Source organism: Artemia franciscana, chromosome 14 (assembly GCF_032884065.1).
Source record: "Artemia franciscana chromosome 14, ASM3288406v1, whole genome shotgun sequence".
Lineage (NCBI taxonomy): Eukaryota > Metazoa > Arthropoda > Branchiopoda > Anostraca > Artemiidae > Artemia > Artemia franciscana.
Genome location: NC_088876.1, coordinates 39,762,473 through 39,788,837, shown reverse-complemented (window position 1 = coordinate 39,788,837; position 26,365 = coordinate 39,762,473). Strand labels below are relative to the sequence as shown.

At 34.2% G+C, this 26,365-nt stretch overlaps 1 protein-coding gene across 2 annotated transcripts in view; it reads left to right on the top strand.

Moving 5' to 3' along the window:
• LOC136035701 (lysine-specific demethylase 5D-like) overlaps positions 1–26,148 on the top strand; it is a 122,858-nt gene extending 96,710 nt beyond the window's left edge. For both annotated transcript variants that reach the window (XM_065717646.1, XM_065717647.1), the window contains 5 exons: positions 7,127–7,408; positions 8,851–9,036; positions 12,477–12,618; positions 18,566–18,690; positions 23,577–26,148. In XM_065717646.1, the coding sequence (XP_065573718.1) occupies positions 7,127–7,408; positions 8,851–9,036; positions 12,477–12,618; positions 18,566–18,690 (735 nt within the window). In that variant the 3' untranslated portion in view covers positions 23,577–26,148. The remainder of the gene's footprint in view (positions 1–7,126; positions 7,409–8,850; positions 9,037–12,476; positions 12,619–18,565; positions 18,691–23,576) is intronic.
• The last annotated feature ends 217 nt before the right edge of the window (positions 26,149–26,365 follow it).

Sequence of the window (26,365 nt, the reverse complement as noted above, 5' to 3'; positions counted from 1 at the left end):
CTATATTTTCATCAGACAGAATATCGCCAGATGGAAATATTTCCATATAATTTGATTACATTATAATCAAAATATGTAGCATTAAACATGCCTAGGATGTATTAAGAAATAAAAAAAGAGATCCTGTAACTTGATAGTGAACGATAGAAAAAAAAATGAAGAATACTCTGTTGAAAGCTGAGAGAGAGAGACAGCGAGACAGGGTAGAGAAAGAGAAAGAAAGAAAGAAAATGTTTACAAAGGGAGAACCAACTCTTAGAAATGACATATCTTAGATTGAAGAGATAAAAATCATTTTAATTGTAAATAATATGGAAAGGAGGGGATTATATAATTAAATAATGATTAATAAAGGTTTAGTTTATGTAACTAAACCGGCTTCTTTGATTATCTTTTTTTCTTATTTGTCGCTTCTGCAAATACCCGCCACTTCTTTTATGTGCTCAGAAGCTGCTGATGAGAAAGGGCAAAAAAAAAAAAAAATCAAACAATTCTTGTAAATGGCGAATTTTTTTTTATCCAGAGTGAATTATTGAGGATGTTCTTTGAGCAGTAAAGACTGCTTAGAAGAGGTGTTTTCAAAATATTTGTTTTTACGTTTAATTATTAACTGGCTGGTCAACCAATATTTAATTAATTTTTTTTAACGCAACTCTGAGCTTGTGAATTGAGTCACTCGCCTGACGCTCCTGGCAGGTGGGCCCTCTGATTAGGCCTTGGACGCTTGTTTTCCTGCGATCCCAGGTGACTTAACGGTCTTGTGTCAATTCTAAGACTTGGTCAACCTGCCTGACACAATGGGCGGACGTGCCTCTTCAAAAGCTAACACACAAGTATTTGTCCAACAAGAAAGTCATACTTACTCCCGCTGTTTACCCGTACCTATAACTCAAATACTTGAATTATAGGTCTCCCGTTCGCCTGCGAGTCCAGGGGGCTGTTCGGTCATTTGTCAATCCTAAAACACGGTTGTCCACCTGGGACTTTAAGCGGCCAAGCCTATTAGTTAGACTTAGGTTATTTGTTCGCCTATAAGTCCAAGCAAACTCTGTCCCTTGTTTTGCATACAAGTCCAATGGACACTGTTCGCCATGAGTCAACCCGACTCAATCAAGTTGCCATTAAGCTATGGCTAATTGGAGAAAGAGCCAAGATAGATAGTCTGAGTGAGAGGCAAATCTGGCATAATCCTTTTTCAGGATTGTATAAAAATGATGTCATTTTCTCTATTGCCTGTTAAATGTAGGCAATCTTTGTTTGTTTTTCACATATCCTTTATATCTTTCAAATGGAAGGTTCCCTAATCTCCAACACCTAGTTTACATGTTGGAACGCCACCTGTACTACAGAGACTCTTTCACGCAAGGCACAGTTCCTGCAACACTCGATATGGCTTTTATGCTTGGTATGCGCCATCTGTTATATGAGATCTCTGAGAGCTGGCACCCCTCGCTTTAAAGCACTCTATACTTTATTACCAAATTAGTATGTTTTATGAAATAAATACTTGCTCTATTTTACCTTCATGGGAGCCGGCTTCCACCCCTCCCCTTTCGTGTCTGGTTGGTCTCCAATCACTTTCGACTCATAAAAAAGGACTAACTCAATTTTTAACGCAATCTGCATCCTCTAAAGTTTCTGTGACCTTGAGGTGGATTTTGGAATGAGAAAGGAGCTGTCCTACTCCTATAAAGAATAGCTTCTGCTAATCGTGGGGTTTAATGCTACTGTTTACTTTCATAATAACTTCGCAGGCCAAAATATTCCCAGAAATCAAGCGGGATTGAATGTCGTTTTTACATTTTTATTTGTTTTGAAGTTTTTTTATCCCCCTCCCTCCCAAAAAAGGCCCAAAAAAGTCATGGATACTGCCCTGGGGATTACATATCTATTTCTACCTCCACCCTCCACTCGTCTCTCCCTTAGAACTAGTTCTTTATTTATCTGAATGCTGGATGAGAGTTGGTAATTTTTGGCATTAAAATGCTCCCTTTGAGGTATCTCCATCCCTCCATAACTACAAAACAATCAGAGAAACCTATTGTAGAGGTTTAAAGCCCTTATATGCAAACGTTTGAAATTGAAAAAAAAAAACTACAGGGAATTTACCTAAGACAGTGAAATTTGTTTAGATCATAAAAATATTTCGGCCATTTCTGGAGACTAGCCGAAACATTTAGCCAGCCGTCTCGGCTAAGTGGTTTGCGCACTGGGTTGGGAATTCTTTGTCCGAGGGGCACGGGTTCGATCCTTGGCGTGGCCGGTTTTTTGGTTTGGGACGGAGGTCAGTGGCGTAACTATGTAAGGTCAGCCAGAGTCAGCCCAGCTCTAAATGGGTACCTGAATAAATCTGAGGAATGTGAGTAGATGAAGGGTGAGTGAAAGCATAAGATGGCTGGCCCCCAACCCTCTATTGCACCTCTTGTCTGAAGGGCCACGAAACAGAGATCAGCACCGTCGGTTTGGACCTTGAGGGTCTAGTCATACCTTGCACGAATACTACTTAGCTTGGGAGAGAGTGAGATGTTTCAAAGGGTGCATTGCAATACCAAACATCCCAAATCTCATTGAACCTTCAGATAAATATAGAATTAGTTCTAAGTAGGGCCCGACCGATATTATCGGTGCCGATATGAGGATCAGTGTCATTATCGGGTATCGGGAAAGAAATATGGGTTTTCAGCCGCTATATTTTGTTTATGCGCAACTTGTTCAGAAGATGGAACCAGATTTCCACAGGTAATTCTGCTTGTTCAGTCAGTAGGGGTGGGGTCACCTACTAAGTCTGACCATGGTGGAGAGAGCAGCAGAGATGAGTCAAAGTATACTTGTTGTCAATACGCACCTGGTGCAGTAATGTTCTATGATGACTTGAAGAACACACATCTTCTACCAAAATAACTAAAAAGAATGTTTTAAGGTGGGGGGTCCGATGTGTCACCGCTGCGTGCCAACGCCTAGGAAATTCTCCTATATACCTTGGAAATTATGTGTTTATTAGCTTATGTGTCCGCATTTGTCGGCATACTGGACGATTTTATCACCACATTCTGTAAATCCCTCATCCAAACTTAAAACCCTAGCTGCACCCCTGTATCCAATGTGCCTAGAATTAATTTGTTAGCAAGAGACTACACTATATGAATGTAAAGTGAAGTTTTCACATTAATATGTCTATAGTTAAATTTCCTAAGTCCCGCTATTAAAATTTGGATTTAAATCATCAATTTCAATAAATATTTTACACTTCTTTCAATCAGATTTTCACGTGTTTGTGTTTATGTAACTAAACCGGCTTCTTTGATTATCTTTTTTTCTTATTTGTCGCTTCTGCAAATATCCGCCACTTCTTTTATGTGCTCAGAAGCTGCTGATGAGAAAGGGCAAAAAAAAAAAAAAAAAAAATCAAACAATTCTTGTAAATGGCGAATTTTTTTTTATCCAGAGTGAATTATTGAGGATGTTCTTTGATGTGTCATAGACCAGGGAGAAACATTTGAGCATGAATATGGGCAGAGAATGGGGGTTTAAACTTTAGGTAAGGTTTTTTTAGAGGGGGATTTATTGTCAAATTATATTAGTATCGTAGCGGTGCAATATCGGTATCGGACCCCAAAAATCCATATCAGTCGGGCCCTAGTTCTAAGGGAGAGACGAGGGAAGATTGGAGGTAGAAATTCATGTTTTGATTTTATAATCTCCACGACCGTACCCAGGACTTTTATTTGGGGAGGTTATTTGTCGGGTGGGGGGGGCTACAAAAAACTTTAAAAACGCAAAAAAAAATTTAAAATTGATATTAATCCCTCTTAATTTCTGGGACTTTTTCTGGTGTTTGCTGGTATTATATAAGTAAAGCGTAACTTTTAACCCCAAAATGAGCAGAATTTATTCCGTATATGAGTGGGATAACCCCTACCTCATCCCCGCAAAAGTCGTAGAAGATTTGCAGGATGGTCATTCGATCAGAAATCGAGAGTTCTGGTCCTTTTATTAAAAGTTGAAAATGATAAAGACCTACCAGTGATGGGGATATTTATTTCTCAGGGGGAGTTTCCGCGGGGTAGGGGATGTTTTCCGGGAGGGTAAATGCATAGCCCCTACCTTAATAGGAAAATACTGAAACTTAATTTTGTTATTTGCTAATTGACACAAAAACGATTGCTCTCTAGTTTCCTCCTTCCCCCTTCTATCAGAAAAGTATTCCGACTCTAATGTCTATGGCTATTTTTTTGATTCACCTTCATATTCCAAAAGAAATTTTACTTCTAGTTAAAGAAAACTGCACTCTTACCCATAGGCTTACAAAAAATAAAAATAAAAGGTAACCGACATGTGGCGAATCACAAGCTTTTCATATTCTCCAAGAAAATATGAAATGCCAACAATTCATCGCGAGCCCTTCAGCAGCTCTGACGAAAGATTTCTTCCAGCAGTTATCACCTTCATCTTCCAAACCGATTCATTTGACGAGGAAGTAGATTCGATTCAAACGTGGTCTGAGCTAAATCTTGGATAAATGCTTCGGTAAACTATTTCTACCAGTCGAAACATAGTCCATTGTCAATTTATCAGGGTGGGCCTGGCCAGAAGGGAAATGCAAACCTCGCTTATTTCTCTTTTTTCCCATGGGCTTTTAGTTTACTGTTTTTGCCATTTGATCGCTTGCTGTGAAAAAACCGTGATTGCTCTTTGCAAATCATCGAATTTCTCCGAACTTGCTCGTTAGCGGCAAAACCACGTTTACCCGCCGCCAAGTAGAAAACCCCTTGTCTCAGTTTATGTGTTAAGATCTGTTTTAATTTGACAGATACGAGACTCTTTGTTGGTTGTTTCCAAATATGCGGGCTGGTATGCGAAATGTTCAAAGGGACTGTATTCATTAATTACTTATTTTGTAGTAACATTTCCATTTATTTAAAAGAATATTTTTTGCTCTAGTTTTTGGTACTTTTTCGGTGTTTTCATTCTAGGGATTCCCCCCTCCTAGAAAGGGGATTTTTGAAGTCTTTTAGGGGCTAACTTTTTCATTTAGGGATTTGAGGATTAGTAAGGATTTTTTAAATGCATGTGGATTTTTCAAAGAAATTTTAAGGTTTAGGTCCTAGAAAATTCTTATCCGACTCGAAAAGTAAAATGCGATGGAAGTAGTTTTCCGTCCAATATTCATAGAAAGCAGATAGTCTAGACGTGTTACAGTGGGAGTTAAGGATTTTGTGTATAGTCGATTCGGAGGCGCAATATGCTTGAATGCTTGCCTATGCTAGATAGAGCCCTCTAGGAGACGACAACAATAACTTCATTGACCTAGAAGTCAAAAGAGAGGGGTCCGAAATTCTTTTAACACTTCTAATGATTTGAAGAGAACTTTGTATAGGTACAGATTAAGGACCCTTGCAGTCAAAGGTACAGAGGTACTGCTCAATTAAACCAGGACTTGTAGTAAGAAATTAATTGTTTATATCCTGCTTCTACTGGACAATCCACTGCTTTTTTAGAGCCCAATAAAATGTTTTTACCAGGAGTCCCCTATAGGCCCTTTTCTGCACCTTTACCGAAAACTTGGTTAGTTATCCAGATAAGAACAATTTTCATGTGATTGTCAATAAAACTTGGCTATTTTTAAGTTCGAGCCCTTCGTAGCTTTTGAAAAATACTTTCAAGTCCTGGTCTCGTGGTGGAGAATGTGCAACTCAAGAAGCAGAAAGCTACTCAGAAACAGAAAGCTGTTACACGAACAGGATTAAGTGGTTTTTATGAAGATTGTTTGATTTGACTGCTTCTCTAATATTATTATGGATGAGTCCTCTGATGTATCTTTTAAATAGCTTCTAACAGTTGGAGTAATATTTGGCAATGCTGATATATCAGTTGAAGTAGATGTACTCTGTTTCGTCGAGTGTCCTGACTCTTCAACCAAAGTGATATTTGTGCAGCTAAAGAAGTGCATAATAGAACATCCAAACTTCCCCTTGCAAATTTCATAGGGTTTTGATCTGACACTACAGACTCTATGATGCAAGCTAACCTAAGGGTTTCGTCCATGATAAAACTAGCGTTCCCGTGGGTATTCATAGTGAAATGATCGTGCCATATGGCTAATCTTGTTGCTTCACATACATGCAAGAAATTGCCAAAATTAATGCAACACATCTGTTGCTACATGTATAGTCACTTCACACATAGTCACAAGAGACAACGTTCTCGTGGTATTCAAAGCTCCCGTGGGTATTCATAGTGAAATGATCATGCCATATGGCTAATCTTGTTGCTTCACATGCATGCAAGAAATTGCCAAAATTAGTGCAACATATCTGTTGCTCCATGTATAGTCACTTCACATATAGTCACAAGAGGCAACTTGATTTCTATGAATTTCAAAAGTTCTACCAAGTCGGAAGGGAATGTATTTTCAAACCAACAGGTTCTGTCGAAGAAAATGTGTTTGCCGTGCGATAGTTGACATACAATACCGTTGGGTGTTGATTGATCAGTCATTTTAATGTTCGAAGACACTAGCATAAACATAGTGTACACTACATTTGGTGGAGTTTTGTCAAGAATAAACTTGCGGAATTATTGAAAGTATTAAAAAAATGGAGCTAAAAGTAAAAAACTTCACGTCCAAAATTAAATCTTGATATTAAATTATCATTGTAAAATACAATATGAATTATATGTATAAAATGTAAATTACGTTATAAATACCATGAATTATAGAATATGTTAAACGTATTTTATTTTGCAATAAAATGTTTAGACAGCTAAAACTGAAAGGGGTTGGCTGCTTTCGTTTTCAGTCTCTGTAAGTGTTTCTTTTTAGCGTTATCAGATTCTTGTAGATTGTGAATTCTGAAGGCGCGAATGTGTATAAGTTGGCTAGAAGAACTGAAAACGAACATTAGTTTAATCCCTATTTTCCAGAAGGGGGAGGGGGGTGCTCCCATAAAGATTTTGTTCTGCTTAGAGAGAGGGGTAGTTCTTTCCACTAACATTGAGTAAATTATAATGGAGTGGTGCCACTAACTATCCTCACGATATTCCTTATTGATAGCAAATTTTGTTTTATACATTTAAAGACCATTTTGTTCTTATTACATGCTTTAAAACACCTTTTGCATTTCAGCCCTTAGATTTTGAAGATCTTCCAATAGTTCCTAAAATTGAACCAGGAACCGAGCCTTCCTTCGGTCGGGGGAGCTTGCCCCTTTCTCCTAAGAAGGAAAGGAAGAGTTCTCACATTCCCAGGTCTAAGAGTAGTCCTCGCCTGAATACTACCACTGAGTCTACTATTACTGAGCTACTCATTGAAGGTGAACTTCTGGAAGTGAGCTTGGAAGAGACACAAACAATGTGGAAACTGTTACATACCCTGAAACCCCAGGAACCTCGTGAATATTATATTGATGTAAGTCTCTCTCTCTCTCTCTCTCTCTCTCTCTCTCTCTCTCTCTCTCTCTCTCTCTCTCTCTCTCTCTCTCTCTCTCTCTCTCTCTCTCTCTCTCTCTCTTTCTTTCTTTCTTTCTTTCTTTCTTTCTTTCTATCTTTCTTTCAGCAGTATATATGTAAAAATATATTTATGTGAATTGCATCCGTATATTTTAAATCACATTGTTTCTTTTGTTAGTCGTTTAAATATCATAGATTAAGATATTACTAGTTTAATTAAAGAACATTAAAGTTAAAGATTGTTCAGTAAAAAATTGTATTTAGTTTTAATTACTTAACCCTAGTAAAGACGAAATATTTGGAAGCTCGGTTGTATCGATATTAAATGTATTGGATTGTATTGTATTGGATTGATTGTAAAGACGAAATATTTAGAAGCTCAGTTGTATCGATATTAAATGTATTGGATTGTATTGTATTGGATTGATTGTATTGATTGTAAAGACGAAATATTTAGAAGCTCAGTTGTATCGATATTAAATGTATTGGATTGTATTGTATTGGATTGATTGTATATTGATATATCGATATTGATTGTATTGGATTTAATCGAGATTAAATCCAAAACTGGCCAAAAGTAAAACTTTTCCCAGTTGCTTCAAACTTACAATGGAGGTCGCCCTTCTTTCAGCGGATAAAAACAAAGCAAGTATTCTAAAAAAAAAAAAAAAAAAAAAAAAAAAAAAAAAAAAAAAAAAAAAAAAAAAAAAAAAAAAAAAAAAAAAAAAAAAAAAAAAAGTTACATAAATTTCAAACACATAAATATCTGGAAAAAATGTAATTTTTCGCTGTTTGGTTTGGAACATACAGGGAAAAAGGGAGAACAATGAAACGAGAAAATATTTTCTAATTATTGCATTGTTCTGGTAATCGCATAATAGACTTCTGCATAATGTCTGATAACCGAAAAAATATGCACAAACGTGGTTAAAAAAAAAAAATAAATAAAGATCCTCGTTAAGTGGTTGGAATAACTGCTAAAGCTTGAATTAAACGAACAAAAACCAGGATGAAACTCGAAATAAACTTGAAAATAGCAGCCACCGCAAAACAGAAGGAAAGATGGGGCGAGAAAAGAACAATTTTTTTAACCAAGTGTTTTCCTTGACTTCTTTTATTTTTAGGAAATTGGGTTTTTATACCCAAAACCAGCACTGATTGTTCCGAAAAGAATGATTTTTAGCAGATTATTCCTCTTCTTCTAAATAAACAAAACAAGTTTATAATAAGCTTATCTTTTTGTATTAATAATGTCGAACATAAAATAACTACTTTTTTTATTGGTATTATTAGCTTCTAGTAAGGCCTGCATATTTTCGCTTCCAAGTCTTAAAAAACATAAAAAAAAAAACATTGTTTTGACACACAACTTGGCTATTACCAACTTTCTTTATTTTTAAGGAAACAAGAATGACCTTCTCACCATCACCACCTCCAGCCACAAGAATCCCGCAGAAGCGTCACCGTGGTGAATCTAGCCCAGTTAAGGAGCCCTTGCCGGGGAGAATAACGCCTAAAACCAATCAGTTGAAACCCAGTACCTCAAGCCCAAATCTTTCTTCTGTGAAGAGAAAACGAGGACCATCAGTAAGTTCCTAATTTATCTTCATTGTGATTCGGACTCTTGGTAATAGTGTAAATAACCCAAAAATCAGATAGAAAATAACGAAATATATGATAATTTCTCCTTCACTGCTAACTCCTAATAATAATCGCTACCATTGCAATGACTTCACATGTGTATCAGCAGAGGACAGGTTTTGGTGTTTCTCTATGTGCTGCCTTTCTAGATTTGGTACAGAAAAAAAAAACAGGTTTCTGACCTGGAATTTCTCAAGTCAATACCATAAGTTTAATCCAGTATCTGAACATCAACCTGGTACCTCAATCCAAAATACTTTCATTTGAAAAAATAAACCGAGTATCGTCAAAATTTTGGTAATATTTAAATATAACACACAAATCAAATAGTCAAAAATGAAATATATGATGATCAACGCTCATTCCAAGTATAATAATCGCTACCGTCGCAAAGACCTCGTACGGATCAATACGTACGGATGATCGTACGTACAATACGTACGATCATCGTACATTGTACGACATTCATCTCAATCGAATGTACAATCGTACATTGTACGTACGTACAATACGTACGAATACGGATGATCCACTATCCAGAAAGTGGATGTTGAACAACGACTTGGAAGATAGGAAAGAGCTAAATGAGAATTCCTTATATGGATCTAGGTTATTAAAATACCATATCGGGAACACCTCGAAGGATTGAGGCAAAACTTTCAGTTACTGTAGGAGCAGGAAATGGGGTAGGGGTGGCGTTATTTCAAATTGTGTTAGGGTATAATCGATAAAAATGCTATACATTCGATGTACATGAACGCTTTTAGGAAACGTTTGTAGCTGTGGACATGAACGTTTGTAGCTGTGGATATAGTGGTTTTGATTTGTGAAATCCAGATTTTTATTGGAAAACAGTTGTTTGGTGGTGAGATGATTGGTGGCCTCCGAAAACCTTTGTATGTTGCATTATAGATAAGCAAAGAGAAAACAAGGACCGGCAGTAGGTTTCTAATTAGTCCTATTTATTTCTTCCTTTCTATTCCAATCTAGTTAGTCCTATTAGTGTTTCTAATTAGCCCTAGTTTAGGTTATATATATCCCCACTTTTTACTAATGGCCACTTTATAGCCACTTTTACTAATAATTGGTAAAAATGGTTTGACTGCATTTCAGACAATGGTGCGACTTTGTGGGTATTTAGGTGGTGGCAAGAACTTGTTCAAAAATTGGACCATTTTAGTGTCATTGTGCGATATTGTAGGCCATAGTACTTTGAACCTTTAGTAACTTTTCCTATTTCTTTTCTTTCGCTTTATTTTTGAGTATATTTAGATATCGAAGAATAAATTGTCCAGGAAGGGATTATTTAGATTAATTTCAAAGTTTAATGATTCTAAGCTTAACTCCTTCTATATAATGGAAGTTGAGTTCTTATGATTTATTGTACTCTGGATATGCTCTTCCTTTTTTTAAGGCCTTGTAGGACTTAACTCCCCCTCCCCATGAAATATTGATATTTTGAGTCTTTACTTATTTTTTTCATATAATATTCCAACTTAGTATTCCTTTGTTTTTATTTGTTCAACCCTCAAGTTTTGAATTCTGTCCGAAATGAAAGCTTGTGTATATGCCTGGTTTTAGGTTAATCCAGTGATAAATTTCTTTCGGGATTGAGATTCTGTGTTCTGTGGTTGAGCCTTGTTTAATTCAATTCTAATGCGCCGACAATTGTGCCGGTACTATGGATGACTAAAGGGCTAGTAAGGCCCAATTTTAGCGAATATTTTAAATAATATGCCACATGGCACTATTTAAACCAATTTGGTAGCAGTATTTGGTGCACAATGACGAATTTTCTTTTGCATTAATTTCTAAAATACAGTGATCTTTATTAGTTTTTTTTTATCGTACTGGCAGTAATCAAATGATAATATTGACAAAATTCAGGATGTTCTTTTAGTTTTGGTTTTCGCCAGAATATTCTATTTCCAGTGACAGTTCAAAATATTGACTGTCTCCATTTAAATTTTTTAATTATTTGTCAAAATGTGACCAAAAGTCACCAAACATATGTCCAATGTTGACCAAAAAGAGGCGACCTTTTTATGTCATCAGAAAGCGAAAAAAAATGTAGTATGTTTGCGTATATCAGCTTCTCCTATTGTTAGAACACCAGAAATATATAAGTCCAAAATTTGGTAAAAAAAAAGGGTGAAAATGAGGTTCTTAAGAAAAATTTCGTTTTTTAACATTACCCTCTTTCCCTTCTAGTAGATAAATGCCACGATCTTATACCCCTCCCAAAAAATCTCCCGAAGGCATTGTTGTCATTAAATCGTCTTAATATTTCCAGGAACTAGTCTCTCAAGGTAGTTCCAAGGGCGATTTAAATGTTTTTAGTCTTTTCGTAATTTTGGCTCCCCCCAGAATATTTATGTTGAGTCTATCGTTTGACGAATCGAAAGCTTTCTCAATTGATATAAATTTAAATGAAGGAGATTAAAGTGGATATTAAATTGAAGAATATAAAATGACCTCTGCTTTGTAGGTTTATCCCGGAAATCCACCCACGAGAAAGTTATCCCTGTCTTATACCGTGTTATATAACAGTTATACCAGTTTATACTGTGTTATATAACACGCCATACCTATCTCATGTACCTTAAACTGTTCCTACGAAGAACAGTAAATTTTGTCGGAAGAAAACGAGCAAGCAACTTAACTAGTATGTCTGAATGAAGGTTAAAGTCTCTTAAGTCTTCCCAGAAGACCTATATCTAAGAGTGGTTGTTATAATATTTTAGATACATTTTTTTAAAGGTTTCAATTGTGTATATTTTTTTTATCAGCGCATAAACGTGAAAGTTTTATTTTATTGTCAAAACATTTTTTCGGCTTGACCCGTGAATTTTGAACCCCGATCTTAAATTAAAACGAGCCAAGTACTCACCCATATGTAGGTTTTTTTTTTCATGCCATGGTTGTGGAATCCAACTTCTGAAGCAAAATTGACTACTGAAACAGTAAGCTGTGCAAAATATATGGTTTGGTCTTACTTTTTTACTAAAATAAACTAAAAATACTTTTTAGGGCGATAGTGAAAGAAAGGTTAATGCTACGTTTTACGGACAGATTCCCACAGATTGGGCTTTTTTGCCTAACGAAGAGCAGGTTGTTACCGAATATAATTGGGAGGGTTAATAAGGAAGATTAAAAAAAATGAAATTCATGGGGGGGGGGTAAAGAGTGAAGCTTTGAATAGAATGGGGTGGAGAAGGAGTTTGCGTAGCTATGTTAGCATCAGGTAGGTTGGTGTTGCTTTGAGCCCGGGTAGTGAGTGGTAGTGGTAGTGAGTATCAGTGGTAGTGAGGACCAGGACTCAGCTTTAATGTGATTTTATCAAGACTCTTAGTCTAGTAAATTTAAGTTCTTTGATTTATTTTCAGGGGGGAATGAAGAGGAAGCCACAAGCTCGTGCGACTCCAAAGAAGGCTAAATCCGGGACCAACATTTCGAAAACAGTTGATGATTCGGATACTGATTCTTATGATGAAAAATGTTCAGCTGTGCGCTGCACCCTTCCTGCAGGTAAGCTAGACAGAAAATTTAGTTAAATTTAATACTAAATAACAGGCTAAAATAAATCTAATAACGTTAGAAAACGTCATTACTTAGAAAGGAGCAAAGGATAAACTCTAATTTCTTTAGCAATGAGAGAACTTTTAAAGTTTAAGAGGCACATCTGATACCATTTATCTACCGCAATTATACTATTTTCCCACCGCAATCCTAAGTACGAAAAAGCGAATTATAAACTCAGCTGAAATCACGAACAGAAATGGGTAGAAACAATAGATGGCAGCACTTTCGGTCCCGACTTTTTTGTTTCTGCAAATTTTTCTATTTATCACTCAAAGAGGATATATTGGCTGTGGGGCCGGGTAACTGACGCATATATTTAAGAAGGCTAAATCCGGGACCAATGCCGCGAAAACAATCGATGATTCGGATACCGATTCTTACGATGAAAAATGCTCAGCTGTGCGCTGCACCCTAGCTAGACAGAAAATTTAGTTAAATTTAATACTAAATAGCAGGCTAAATAAAACGAGGTATTCAGCCAGCCAAAAGACCAAGCCTATTGATCACATCACTTGATGCTAGATGTGGTATATTTGGCATTTTTGATAGCTTGCATTCAACTTGAGGTTTCAACCGGTATTTTAAGCTTTTAATCTTTTCCGTTTCAAGCTTTCCTCTTTTGTATTGCTTGTATTTGTCACAGTTCTGGAGCTGTTTACAGAAACGAAAAAATCAAAGTTCAGTTAGTTTTATCTCCGTTTCGCAATTTATTTATTATATATTTATTTATAGAAAACCCGTCTACAAAAAATTGGAAAGGACGGAGCGAAATATATATATAACAAAAAAAAAACAACAAAAAAATAATAATACGAGAGAAATATCGACAAAACGAATGAAAATCAAAGCAGAAGGCCAATTATGAATAAATCAGGGACTGAATAGAAATAAAATCAAAACGAAGCAAATCCAAGGACAAAATATGAACAAAATCAAACAAAGCAAAGGTAAATTCACACATACAACATCAACATATTCATGCATAAATAAAAAAAAAAAAAATTAACTTTTATGTATTTCCCATAGTCCTTTTGGCAACTTTTGAAAGCTCATATTGAACCTGAGGTTTCAAGTTTCAACTGCCGTTTTGAGTTTTTCTGTTTTAAGCTTTCCTCTATGGCATTACTTCTATATGTCACAGTTCTGAAGCCGTTTACAGAAATGATAAAGTCAAAGTTCACTCAGTTTTTTCTCCCTTCTTCCTTATTCTTGCCAAGGCCACATCAATTAACCTAGTCTTCAATGTTAACCTCCTGTATACAAGTTGAATAGACTAAATTTTTGAGAGTGTTCTAAGACCCCCTTGCCCTCCAGACATTATGTAAAATACCGTTATTCCGAAAAGGCAACACTCGTCCCCAAGAAGAGAGGTGAGACTTACATCGTTAGACTCACTAGTCTTTTGCTGTCAGTAGCAACCTGTACTTGATCCTCAGAGATGATAAACTGGTAAACCAGATGGCTTCAAACTGTGGTATACCAACTGTGGCTCAAGAACATTTTCTTGAGCCACAATTGGCGTCTCATATTCTTGCCAGTGTGTTTTACAAAATGCTCTGCTTCATGGTTCTTGAGGTTGGCGTCTCATATTCTTGCCAGTGTGTTTTACAAGATGCTCTGCTTCATGGCGATAGACCTGCTTCATGGGGGCTACTACTCTGTGGCACGACGATAAGTTTGCCGCCACTTCTTTATGGATAGACCTTAGCCCAGAGAAGAACAACAAATTGCCCATGGAGCCTGGCAAATACGCTCTTCTTATAAAATCTAAATTATCTTGAGTTGTCAGTGTAATTTATCCACAGTTGAAGTCTAATATAATAAGGTATGGCTGTAGAATTGGGTTTGAAAATAAAATTGGACTACTATGTAAGTAAAGTGCGCAAGGATTGTTTCAAGCGAAAAATTAGCATTACATAGATACAATTACAGCTCATCTCAAGTGATTTGGAATGGATTTATTATACTAAGGATTACATCCCATAACATGCAAATACCCTCCTTCCTTATGCCTCCAAATATGCAATTGTTCCTCTTTAAACGGCTCAAAACACGACTAAAGCCTCATTCACAATGAGATTTAAGAAATATCGACTTTTAACTGGTGGTAATTTGAACTATCAGGTTTTTGTATAAAATTTTCTGTCTCCGACGTTTAACTGGCGTTAATATACCAGTAAAATACCGACGTTTAACTGGCGGTAATATACCGGTACAATACCGACGTTTAACTGGCGGTAATATACCGTTAAAATACCGACGTTTAACTGGCGGTAATATACCGGTAAAATACCGACTTTTAACTGGCGGTAATGTACAGGTTAAATACCGACGCTTAACTGGCGGTAATCAGGTTTTTAATAAAATTTTCTGACTGGCTGAAAAAAGCTCATTCACAATATCTTATCATCGCATCTGTCCTGTAAGGTAATCCGATCTCAATTGATCAAAGTGAAAAGTAGAGTAAGTCCTAGTTTAGTCTTTTTAAGATCTGCTCTTACTCTGAAATCTGCGGAAAGGGGGAGGGGGTCAAATCCATATCATCGCGTCATTTATGAGAGCGGGTTATCGAATATCGACCAGACTATACTGGAAGTAAGAGCGGTGTGGCTTTAAAAGTTCGGTAAACGAAAAGATCTTGAAGGATACGTACGTTACAAAAGGTCTTGAAAAGATACGTTACAGAAATTTATTGGTAAAATAGCAAGCTACTAGAATATTTGCTTATTCAAAGAAAACTTTAGTTCATTTATATTTTTGTATATTTATCATATATATTATGATGTATATGATATATATTATGTATATTTTTGATGATCGCTGATGTTTGATTAGATCCCATCTGTTGGTAGGGGGTCTCGTTTTAATTAAGATACTACCAGGATCTCAACCATACCTGGTTTGACTAAAGGAAAGTGTCTTAGTTCTCCATGCATAGAGTCAGTGCCTGATCCAATCTTTGTGGATGGGGGCATTTCTAAATTGTTGTCATGATAATATCTACCTGGATCCAGGATCCTACCAGGATCTCAACCAAGCCTGGTTTAACTAAACAAAAGTGTCAGTTGTTCATGCATAGAGTCAGTGCCTGATCCAATCTTTGTGGATGGGGGTATTTCTAAATTGTTGTCATCATAATATCTACCTGGCCGTACTAGCCGAGTGGATTGGTGCGCTGTATTTAGGATCCTTTGTCTGAGAGGGTGAGGGTTCGAATCCTAATTACCCAATTATTTTGTTTGGGACGAGGGTCAGTGGCGCGACTCTGTAAGCTCAGCCAAAATCGACCCAGCTCTAAATGGGTACCTGGCGCAGGAAGGTAAACAGGAAGGGTATGCAAAAGCACAGGATGGCTGGCCCTCATCCCCCCATTACACTTCCTGGCTGAAGGGCCTTGAGACAGAGATCAGCACCGCCGGTTTGGACCTTGAGGGTGTAGTGTCGTATCCTTCACCTTTTTTAATCTACCTGAGCAGGTTGTCGGGTATCAATCAGATTTGTTAGTAAATTAGAATAAGTGTTCTGCTTGTGATATGTCAGGGTCTATGTCCATTCAAACCTCGGTATGGAATGGAGAAGAGAGTGGGACATAAATTCTTGTAATCAGGACATCTGCAGCTAAAAGTTGTTGGATTTCAGCCCAACCCAGTCGGAAGTGAGAACGAGTTTCCATATTGTACCTCTTCGGGGGAACCAATTCATGTATGTGGGAGGGAGTGCCTGAATTCTTGTTGTTTGAACATGGCTCAAAGTGAAAGCTGATTCCTCTGCCTTTCTAGATTCTACTCCTGAGATCACCTCTGCTTGGAGGAGAAGTGGGGTTTTGAAAGTCAAATGTCATTGGCCTGATTCGTAGATAAGCTAGCGGACGTCTGCCAAGACTGGTCGACTGTTGTAGTCTTGAGTGTTCGTGTCTGAACCAGTATTGCTGGTTAGGTTAGGTTAGGCAGTATTTATAGTAGTATTTACACTTATAGAAGTATTTATATAAATACTTATTATATAAATTATAATAATATATTAATATTCTATAATAGAAGTGATAATTCCTATTATAAATCAAACCTATAATTCTATAATAGAAGTTATTATATAATTACGTATAGAAGAAGCATTTATACTTATAGAAGTATAGATTTATTATAGATATATATATATATATATATATATATATATATATATATATATATATATATATATATATATACTCTAATATTCATTATAGAAGCCTATTAATAGAAGTATTTCTCAGCGTGCCACGGTTTTTTATAGAGTGCCACAATGGAGTAATCTGTTAAACGTTGTAGAGTACTATCAAATATCAGTTGAATAGTAGCTGATCAGTTGAATGCTGTCAGTCAAATCTCTGTATATAATCTAATGTTAATCTCTTAAACGTTGTAGAGAATAGCATCCAGGGTTTAAGTTGCGTTTTTTATGAGTTTAGAGCCTGAACTATTCAGAAGACTTATAGGCATATTCCCATAGAACCAACCAATAAGTGAGTTTTTGAGTCTTGTTTTTTTTTTTGGAGGAGCAGGGGGCTAAGGTTTACCAAACTTGTAAACTGACCGTTTTACCGATAGTTTCTGTATCATTTTACGAGACCTTTGCAATTTTCAAGACCACCATTTGGTCTGTTGATCCATTCCTGAAATGTTTCATCTTTATACACAACAACTTTTCAGGTTAGCAAATAGCCCATAAGCTAAAATTTTAGTATTTTTTCCTTGAAAATTTGTATGTTTTCATCGAGACATTTCCACGTTTGGGTTTTACAGTGGGAGTAGAAATGTTTGGTATTCATAAAGGATGGGAAAGAATCTAGGTCATTTGGCAAATTTGCCAGAAGGGGTTGTCAAATTTCAATCAAACTTACTCTTCGAAAGTAGGCGTTACTGTTCAAATTTTGCCTTTTTTTAATGTGCTGGGGCGCAATTTTGTATCCTTATTGTATACAATGATGGTTTTTTGCTTATATGTTTTTTGAGCTTGTAAAATGTCGAATTTTCAAAATTGGGAGTTGCATCTTGAAACTTTTATGCACAAAAACTCGGGATGACAGAGGAAATACAAACACATACTTGAATTCTATATATGGAATAATTGTAGTTTCATACATTTTCATTAAGAAGAGGAGATTGGGGAGGAGAAAGGGAACTTGCCTTCTTGGTTTGCAAAAGAAACGATTGGCAGAAAACGTGTCACTGGAAAGCAAAGAGAACATTTAGGAAAGAGAAAAGAGTAAAAGTAATAAGAAAAAACGTATAATTATATAACAGAAAAGTGAAAACAATAAAATGTAATAATATTAAAATAATAATAGTATATATATATATATATATATATATATATATATATATATATATATATATATATATATATATATATATATAACTTGGCACGCGGCAGGCTTCTATATATGGATTCTTATTTTCGCTTGTCTTTTCATATTGCAGTCTTTTCAAAGATATTTAATTATTAAAGTTAGATTTTTTTACAACGATATCTACTAAGCTTCAAACTTTTGGTTTTATTTTCTAAGGTTTTTGAATTGTTTTGATCCTTGTAAAATTCTACAAATATTTTTACAACTACCAGTTTTTGCTTTTTATGTAATTTAGTGTCTTTTCATACTTTACCTTTTTTTAAATATCGTATTATTAAAGCTATATATTGATTCTCGCTGTCACTTGTCTTCATACCGCAGACAATTTGAGGCCTTTTCTTGATGTCGTGACGTCACCGCGTTTTACGTATATATATATATATATATATATATATATATATATATATATATATATATATATATATATATATATATATATATATATATATATATATATATATATATATATATATATATATATATATATTTCGAATATATTTTAAGGCAAAGAAGTCCATTGGGTTCAGTGTGACGGTGGTTGTGAGCTTTGGTTTCACTTGAAATGCGTCGGCTTGAAGCCATCAGATGTCTCAGAAGATAAAGATTATGTTTGTATCAATTGCAGTTAGGTAAGTTCTCCTAAAGCTATTCTCTAATACCAACTATATTTTTATGGATGGTTACTACAAGAAATTTGATTTAACAAAAAAAGAAAACATTATGAAGTGCAAACCTTGAATTGTAAATGTAACAATCTGTAAGTGTTGGCATTTAGATTTTTCGCAAGTTTTAGAGTTCGTATAGGTTTTTTAGACTTTGACGAGGCCCTGAACATTAAATTGGACTGATTTTTTTTTTTTTTTTTTTTTTTTTTTTTTTTTTTTTTTTTTTTTTTTTTTTTTTTTTTTCATGTGTGCGGTAATTTGTGGCAATCCGAGATGAAATGAATTACTGTCATCTGAAAAAAAGTCCTTGATATGGAATATTTTTTGTACAAATTTTCACAATTACTAATTTTGGGATACCTCTTGGTATTTTCATTGAAAAATGGCTTTTTTGAATCCTCGTAAAAAGATTGAAAAATTTTTTATTCCCCCCCCCCCCCAGTTGAAAAATAGACTTTACCTCCCCCCCATCCCTAATCCAATTGATCTGGCGCCACTTTTTGTTTATATGTTAGGAAACAAGACAGTTCTATAATTGTTTATTTTTCCCATTGGGCAGATACATTATTTACTTTATAAGTAGAAACACCTAATTTGTAAATGAACACGAAAGCTTTGTGTTTGTGAACACGAAAGCTTTTAGATGTTCCGTATTTTAATGGGTCTAATATTTTTAATGGGTATTTTAATGGGTATTTATTTAATGGGTATAATTTAATAATGTTTATTTTATTTATTTTATTAATATTTATTTTATTTAATATATTTATTTTATGGGTATTTTAATGGCTTTATTTAATGGGTATTTTAATATTTTTAATGGGTATTTTAATGGGTCTCCGTATTTTTAATGAGTTGGTTTAGTGAACACTAAACCAACTCTAAGAAATGCTATGTCTTTTCATATTTTTTCATCGGTGCGTGTATATATAAACTACAAATTATACAATTATATAAATAATATAAATATAATTACATAATTATATAAATTACATATATAAATCATTTTCATTTTTTCGTCGGTGCGATGATTTTTCACAACCTGTGACGAACTTAGAAATAAATTTCCACGTTACCTGAAAAAAGGTACTTACTAAAAAAGTACGAAAGACAAACGGATTAATCTTTATAATTATTTATTTTTCGTGTTTGGCAGATGCATCATCTACTTTAGATAGAAAACCCAATTTTTAAATATTGGTTTTAAATTTGCAAGTTTTTAGATCTTGTTTATTTTAATTTAGCACTGAACCTTAAATTGCCCTGACCTGATCCTGTTGATTTCTTTCGATATGTGTAATCAACAAGATGATTTGACAGAACCTGAAATTTATTTCAAAGCTATCCAAAAAAGTGCTCGATATGAAGCAATTTTTGATTTTGTTGTCATTTGTGTCTACTAGGAGGAGGGGGGGGACAATTAACCCTCTCCCAAAAATTTCTGTCTTTTCGCCCTAGATTTTGAAAAATTGAAAAAAAATGCTCCTCCCCCTTAATTTCAGTGAAGTAGTGCCACTGCTGGTAGTTCCATTATTTACAGTAAGTGGAAGATCTATTCCAAATGGCGTTAAAATCTAGTTTTAAAATTTACATTATTAACAGAAAGTGAACTTGTCGTTGATTATGCCAATTCGGTCGTACGAATTGCAATCATCAGGATTAAAACCAAAAAGGCTTAAGAATATAGTTTGAAATTCTATTCCCCTGTGATTTTCAATATTTTTATAAATATTTTTGACAATTTTCTTTTTATATTTTGTAAGTGGTAAACATCCTGTGGAGGACCTTCAATTGATTGGCCATAATTTAGATTAATTTAATATTTCAAATAAAAAAACAACTCCCTTTGAATTCCCCCTCCCCTTATGAGGAGTAAAAAGTATGTGTGACGGGGGGGGGGGAGCAAAATATACTAATAGAATAAAAACAAGATTAATTCAGATCACAATCAACGCTAAAAATTATACATCTAAACATTTATAATTCAATTGTTTAATTTTGTCATGACTGGCATGAAGTGTTACCGAAAGCAATTGATATTTTGAATTTATTTTTTTGCTTTTATATTCAAACATGCAAAAAATGTTTAAATTTTGTATTTTTAAAATATGAACTCTCGAAGAAGCTTATCAAACGCACTATGAAGATGCTGAGAACTATCGAAGGTCTCTGTGATCAAAGAACATAGTTCTTGTATCGAAGAAATCTCAAAACGTAGTGCGCTCTCCACTAGTTTTCCGGTTGTATAAAACATGGAATCTCCAAAATCTTGTGAGGGGTCCCAAACCAAGACCGGTTCTGTCAAAGTGATAAATTCGGTCAAAGTAATTAAAGACATAGAAACTAATTAGAGTAAAGCAGACAGATTGCCTCTCTGAAAGGCAATCTGTCAGTTTTTTTGGCTAATATTCTAAAAATGTAAAACAATGATTGTTTAAAATATCAAAATCTACCAGGAGAGATCAATAGAGTTAGTGGTTTTGAGAGTTTACGCATTCCAACGGTTGCAGTTTTTTTGGCTAATTTTTTGGCAGTTTTTTTTCAGATGTCTGAAACACGGACGTCCAAAAAACTTTTCATTTGCTGAGAGGCTGATCACCTTATTCATCGCTTTATACTATACTATAGCTATAGTATAGTCCTGGAAAGATTACCTTCAAATGTAGAATTTTTACAACGTTGTGAGAATGTACACGTTCTAACGTTAAGTGCTTTTTTCTTAGAAAGCGGAGCATTTTCTTGACAAACAAATTTTATCTTAATTTAGTATAGCTGTAGTATAGTCCTAAAGACTACTTACAAATGTAGAATTTTTTACCACGTTGTGAGAGGGTACACGTTCTAACGTTAAACTCTTTTTTCGTCGAAAGTGAAACGTCTCCTCGGTAATTAACTTATAATTTATTAAAAGAGCCCATAGTATTCGAAAATTCAAAACATGTTTTTGAATTTATTTTGGCGTTTTTGAATGACTTTTTAATGTGTGAATCGTAACTGCTATCATATTAAACCTAAAAACGAGGAGGAAAATAAGTTAACGAGAATTTATAAAAAAGCTAAAACTACGAATTTGGTGGTGTAGAAAATGCACTGTTGAAATCACTATGGTCAAAAACCGTGAATGGGGGGGGGTAGTCCCACATTTTGAAAACAAGGAACATTTTAAACCTGAAACAAGAAAACTTGAGAAAACATGGGTAGCTGTGATGTGTCTACCTTTTTTCTTTCTTTTTTTTTCGCTAAGACTACCTGGTTGCCACGAGGTCGTACAAAAATGCTTAATGGCTCAATCAAAAGCTATTTCCCATATCTAAGTGCTTTTTCGGTTTAAAATACTGTGTTTATTTTTTTTCTCTCTTTTTTGCTAGTAGCGTTTTGAGAATTTTCACTTGAAAATAATAGCATGCGATTGTCATGGAATACACATCGGTATTTCGGCAATTATTTCAAATTTGTGAGACATGGGCGCTCAAAGAAAAAAAAAACCGTTTGGCCCAGCAATCAAGCAGCATATTAAGCAAGATTGCAAAAACTTAAACCTCAAAGTTTCAATCTCAAGTTCAAACCTATATACTAAGTGTTTCTAAAGATTCAGTTTAAAAAATATTCAGTTCTATTGAATCAAACTCTTAAGTGAAATAAGGAAAAGCACTCGAAATGTGCACTGATCCAGATAAAGATCAAAACCTCGCGAATGCGTCGTCTATATTCAACAAATATATAATATATATTTAACATATAAATATATATTTAAAATATATAATATATAAATAGTTCTTCTATATCAACCTACACGCTGCAATTTCACAGATTTTGTCTAAAATCTAAATTTTAAAATCTTAAAATTTTAAAAATCTTTAAAGTTTTAAAATTTTTAAATCTTAAAATCTTAATTTTGAAATCTAAAAAGAACAAACTATTCCTGTTGGAAAAATAAACGTAAAATCAGAATTTAAATCTTTCATGAGTGTATCACTAGCAAATAGATCGGATAATTTTCCAATATATTTGCCCAACCGAGCGTGATGATCAGTGAATCCTCTGGTAGAACCTTAACAGCTTGAATCAAGTTCGGCATTGTGGAGTGACACGAGAGGTATAGCATAAGTGGGAGATGGTAACGTCGGCAATGAGGGGGAGGGAATTAATATCAGGTTTTTCTTCTCACTCAGTTGGACTATCTGTCTTGGCTATTTCTACAATTAGCCATGACTTGATGCCCACAACTATTTCATTTGCTACGTTGGGCAGTTGCTGTTTTTATTATTCTTGCTCTTATTCAGTTTTTTTTTTATTTTTGTATTCTTTGAATATAATTATATCTTGTATATATATATATATATTCTTTAATTATTCTGCTAGATTGTATGGTTTTCTGTTTGTAATTATTACTTTTATCATGTTCTTACATTTAAACGTAGCATAAAATTAGAATTTGAGTTTTGTTATGAGCGTATCTTATTTTGAACAGGTAAATATAAATCTTCAATTTACTTATATTAAATTTTTATCATTCTCATTATTAATATATTTTTTTTTATAGTTTAGTATTATTGTTATATTCTCTATTATTTATTGTACTTTTATTATTATTTCTCTTATCCTGTTCTCCTATTTAAACGAATAGTTTTGAATATTAGTATTTTATTATTGTGTTAGGCTATATGGTTTTCTGTTTTTATTATTTCTTTTATCCTGTTCTCCTATTTAAACGATATATAAAATTTTAATTTTATGTATCATAGTTTTGAATATTATTATTTTATTATTTTGTTATGCTATATGGTTTACTGTTTTTTATTATTTCTTTTATCCTGTTCTCTTATTTGAACGTTCTCTTTTCTTTTCAGTGACACGTTTTCTCCCGATCTTTCACAATGCGAAAATACTGTTTACTCTGATGATGTACAACTCTTCAACTGATTTCTGAAAAGTTTCTTTTTATTTTTGATTAAAAAATTTCAGGTTCAGACTGTTCTCTTCTAAGCGGAAACTATTCGACTTGTTCGTTCCAAGTTTCTGTCGCAGATTAATGTAGGTCTATTATTTGTTTTGTTTTTCACGATCAGTAGAGGATGTTAAATTAGTTAGTTCGTTTAAAGTGTGTTTGTTGTGTTTTTTGTTTTTTATTTCTTTTTATTACTTTTTCTATCCAGATGTTGGATAAATTATTTTAGTTTCCAATACTGTACCCATACTGCCGTCCTAAGCCCAAGGTTACATCTTAAGGGACATTTAATTGTAGTAATAAAAAAAATTTGGGTCGTAAAATATAAATTTGACAAGAGAAATAAATTCAAGATCAGAATGAAAATTTATGACGTTTTTATATATTTATAAATTTATAATATTATCTCGTCCGTAATTTTTTCCACTAAAAAACTGTATTCTTTAAACAATACTCAGGATTGTCAAAGAAGTTTGTCAGAAGGATTGTCAGATGGACAAAGAAGTTAATCAAAATTGTTGTTGAATTGAAAACTATAGAACAGCAAAATTTACAAAAACAGCCCGTAACTCAACCCACCATCCTTTTTTTAAATCCTCCATAATAATATTTTCATGATTTCGATTACCGTTTCAAAACTACATTAACCGAAAGTAGGTATGAAGGGAACAAGAAAGGTGTCTTATGAAGGGTTGAGGCTTTAGCTTTGCAAGATCCGGGCAAATTTTACATCATATTCTAAGGGCTATATGCCCGTATTGGCCTAAAAGTGTGCATAAGTGTTATTTTTCTGTATATAAAAAATTCAACATACAGCTTTTGATGTATAATTTTAATTCGTTGAGAAAGTTCAGAAAACTGATACGGGAAGAAACTCAAATTCGTCTCATAGGGAAAAAAAATTCTATCTGGGAAATCAAAGCTAATCATATTAAAACTAAATAAAAATATTTTTGTTTATAAAATTAACAGATAATTTCACAAAAAATAATTGTAAACAACCTTTGTAAAGCTTTTTTTGAACTATGAACTTCTGCTGGGTAACATTGATGGTGTCCGTATAATACTGACTATGCCCTTACTATACTGACTATGTATATGATGTATATGTATATGACTATGTATACTGACTAATACTGACTATGACTATAATACTGACTATGGTAGCCTTGCAGTTTTAGTGGCAATAGGACAATCTGCAATTTCGATTATGCCCATTTTAAAGGTTAACGTAGTGTCGGTGGCACCAGTACTATATGTAATTTCAGGCATGCCCGCTTTAAAGTGGCAGCCTTGTAATGTTGGTGGCACCAGTACAAAAAAAAATAAGGAAAAGTTTTTCTCTATTTGATAAAAAGAACATTTTTTTATTACATTGCTGTTCTGCTAGAGCATTCGTTCAAGTTTTGGTTGAAAAAGTTTAGGGGAAAGAAGGGGAGGGGGTGGAAGCCCTCCCCACATACAGAATGTTTTCTGTTCGCTTTGAGTTTTAATGTTGCTGTTTACTTTTCTTTGGAAAGTAAACTTCCCAAGTTAAAGGGCTAATGATTTGCTTCTGTTTGATTCTCTGTTTTCTTCTTTTTCTTCTATACGGGAATAAAGGTTTTGTTTGTTAGAAGTATTTTTCTATTAGAATCGGCTATCCAATCTTGGTCGCAGTTCGGCTCGCACAATATGCTATAATAAAAAAAAAATTCTTAAGTGCCCTAGTGGAAATAGCTGTAGTAGGCTTTTTTTTCGAATAGCCTACAAAAAGCAATCATTATGCATCAGATTCGAGCTCTTTATTGTTTAAACATTCGTTCCATTTTTAAATTCGGTATAAATTTGTTGTAATTGCTTCTTTTAACGTTTCTACTTCAACGTTTTAAATTTTTCTTTCTACTTTCCAGGAATTGTTTACTTTTTTTGTTAACATTTCTACCTTTTTAGTTTTTCCACTTTCTTTGCTTTTTAACATGGGAAGTCTTTACTATTATAAATTAAAGCTTTCTCTAGAAAGAAACTTTGAATGGTATGCAAAGGTCTTTTTCCAAAAATTGTTTAGAAATCAAATGTCCTTTTTCAAATTAGTTTAAAAATCAAATGTCCTTTTTCAAAAATTGTTTAGAAATAATGAGGAAAGAGTCAACGAGGATATACAAATTCTCGATTTTGCCTATTGCAGTCTGACCGTTTTCTTCCTTAATTTTCCTTCTTGATTCGTTCATAGTTTAGTCTACATACGTAATTGAATTTGATTTATAACATCAATATAATCACGATTTATATATTTAATCAGGATAAGATAAAAGTGAGAAGAAAATTTTTTGTTCTTATCTACATCTTATCTATCTAGTACTTCTTTTTATACTTTTTACGTATTTTTCGCCTAAAGTGTTATACGGCAAGACAATATAGAAATAGATTTAGAAATTTGTCTTTTTTTTTGTGGTGCGTGCTTTCTTGAATAAAATTAATTTTTTCCAAAAAAAGTCTTTGACGCGGTGATGCTAAATTCACTATTTATTTAAAAAAATTATAGATGGCACATCAGGCGTGGTAAAATTGTTGACGTGTCAGTTTCCGGGTGTTGTTTTTCCACAGGGACGGGTAGAATCGCCAGTCGCCTAACCTTGTTGCAGATGGGATCAAACCTCATGTGGCAGGTCCTTGCCACATCATGTGGCAGGTCCAGACCAAGATGAATCC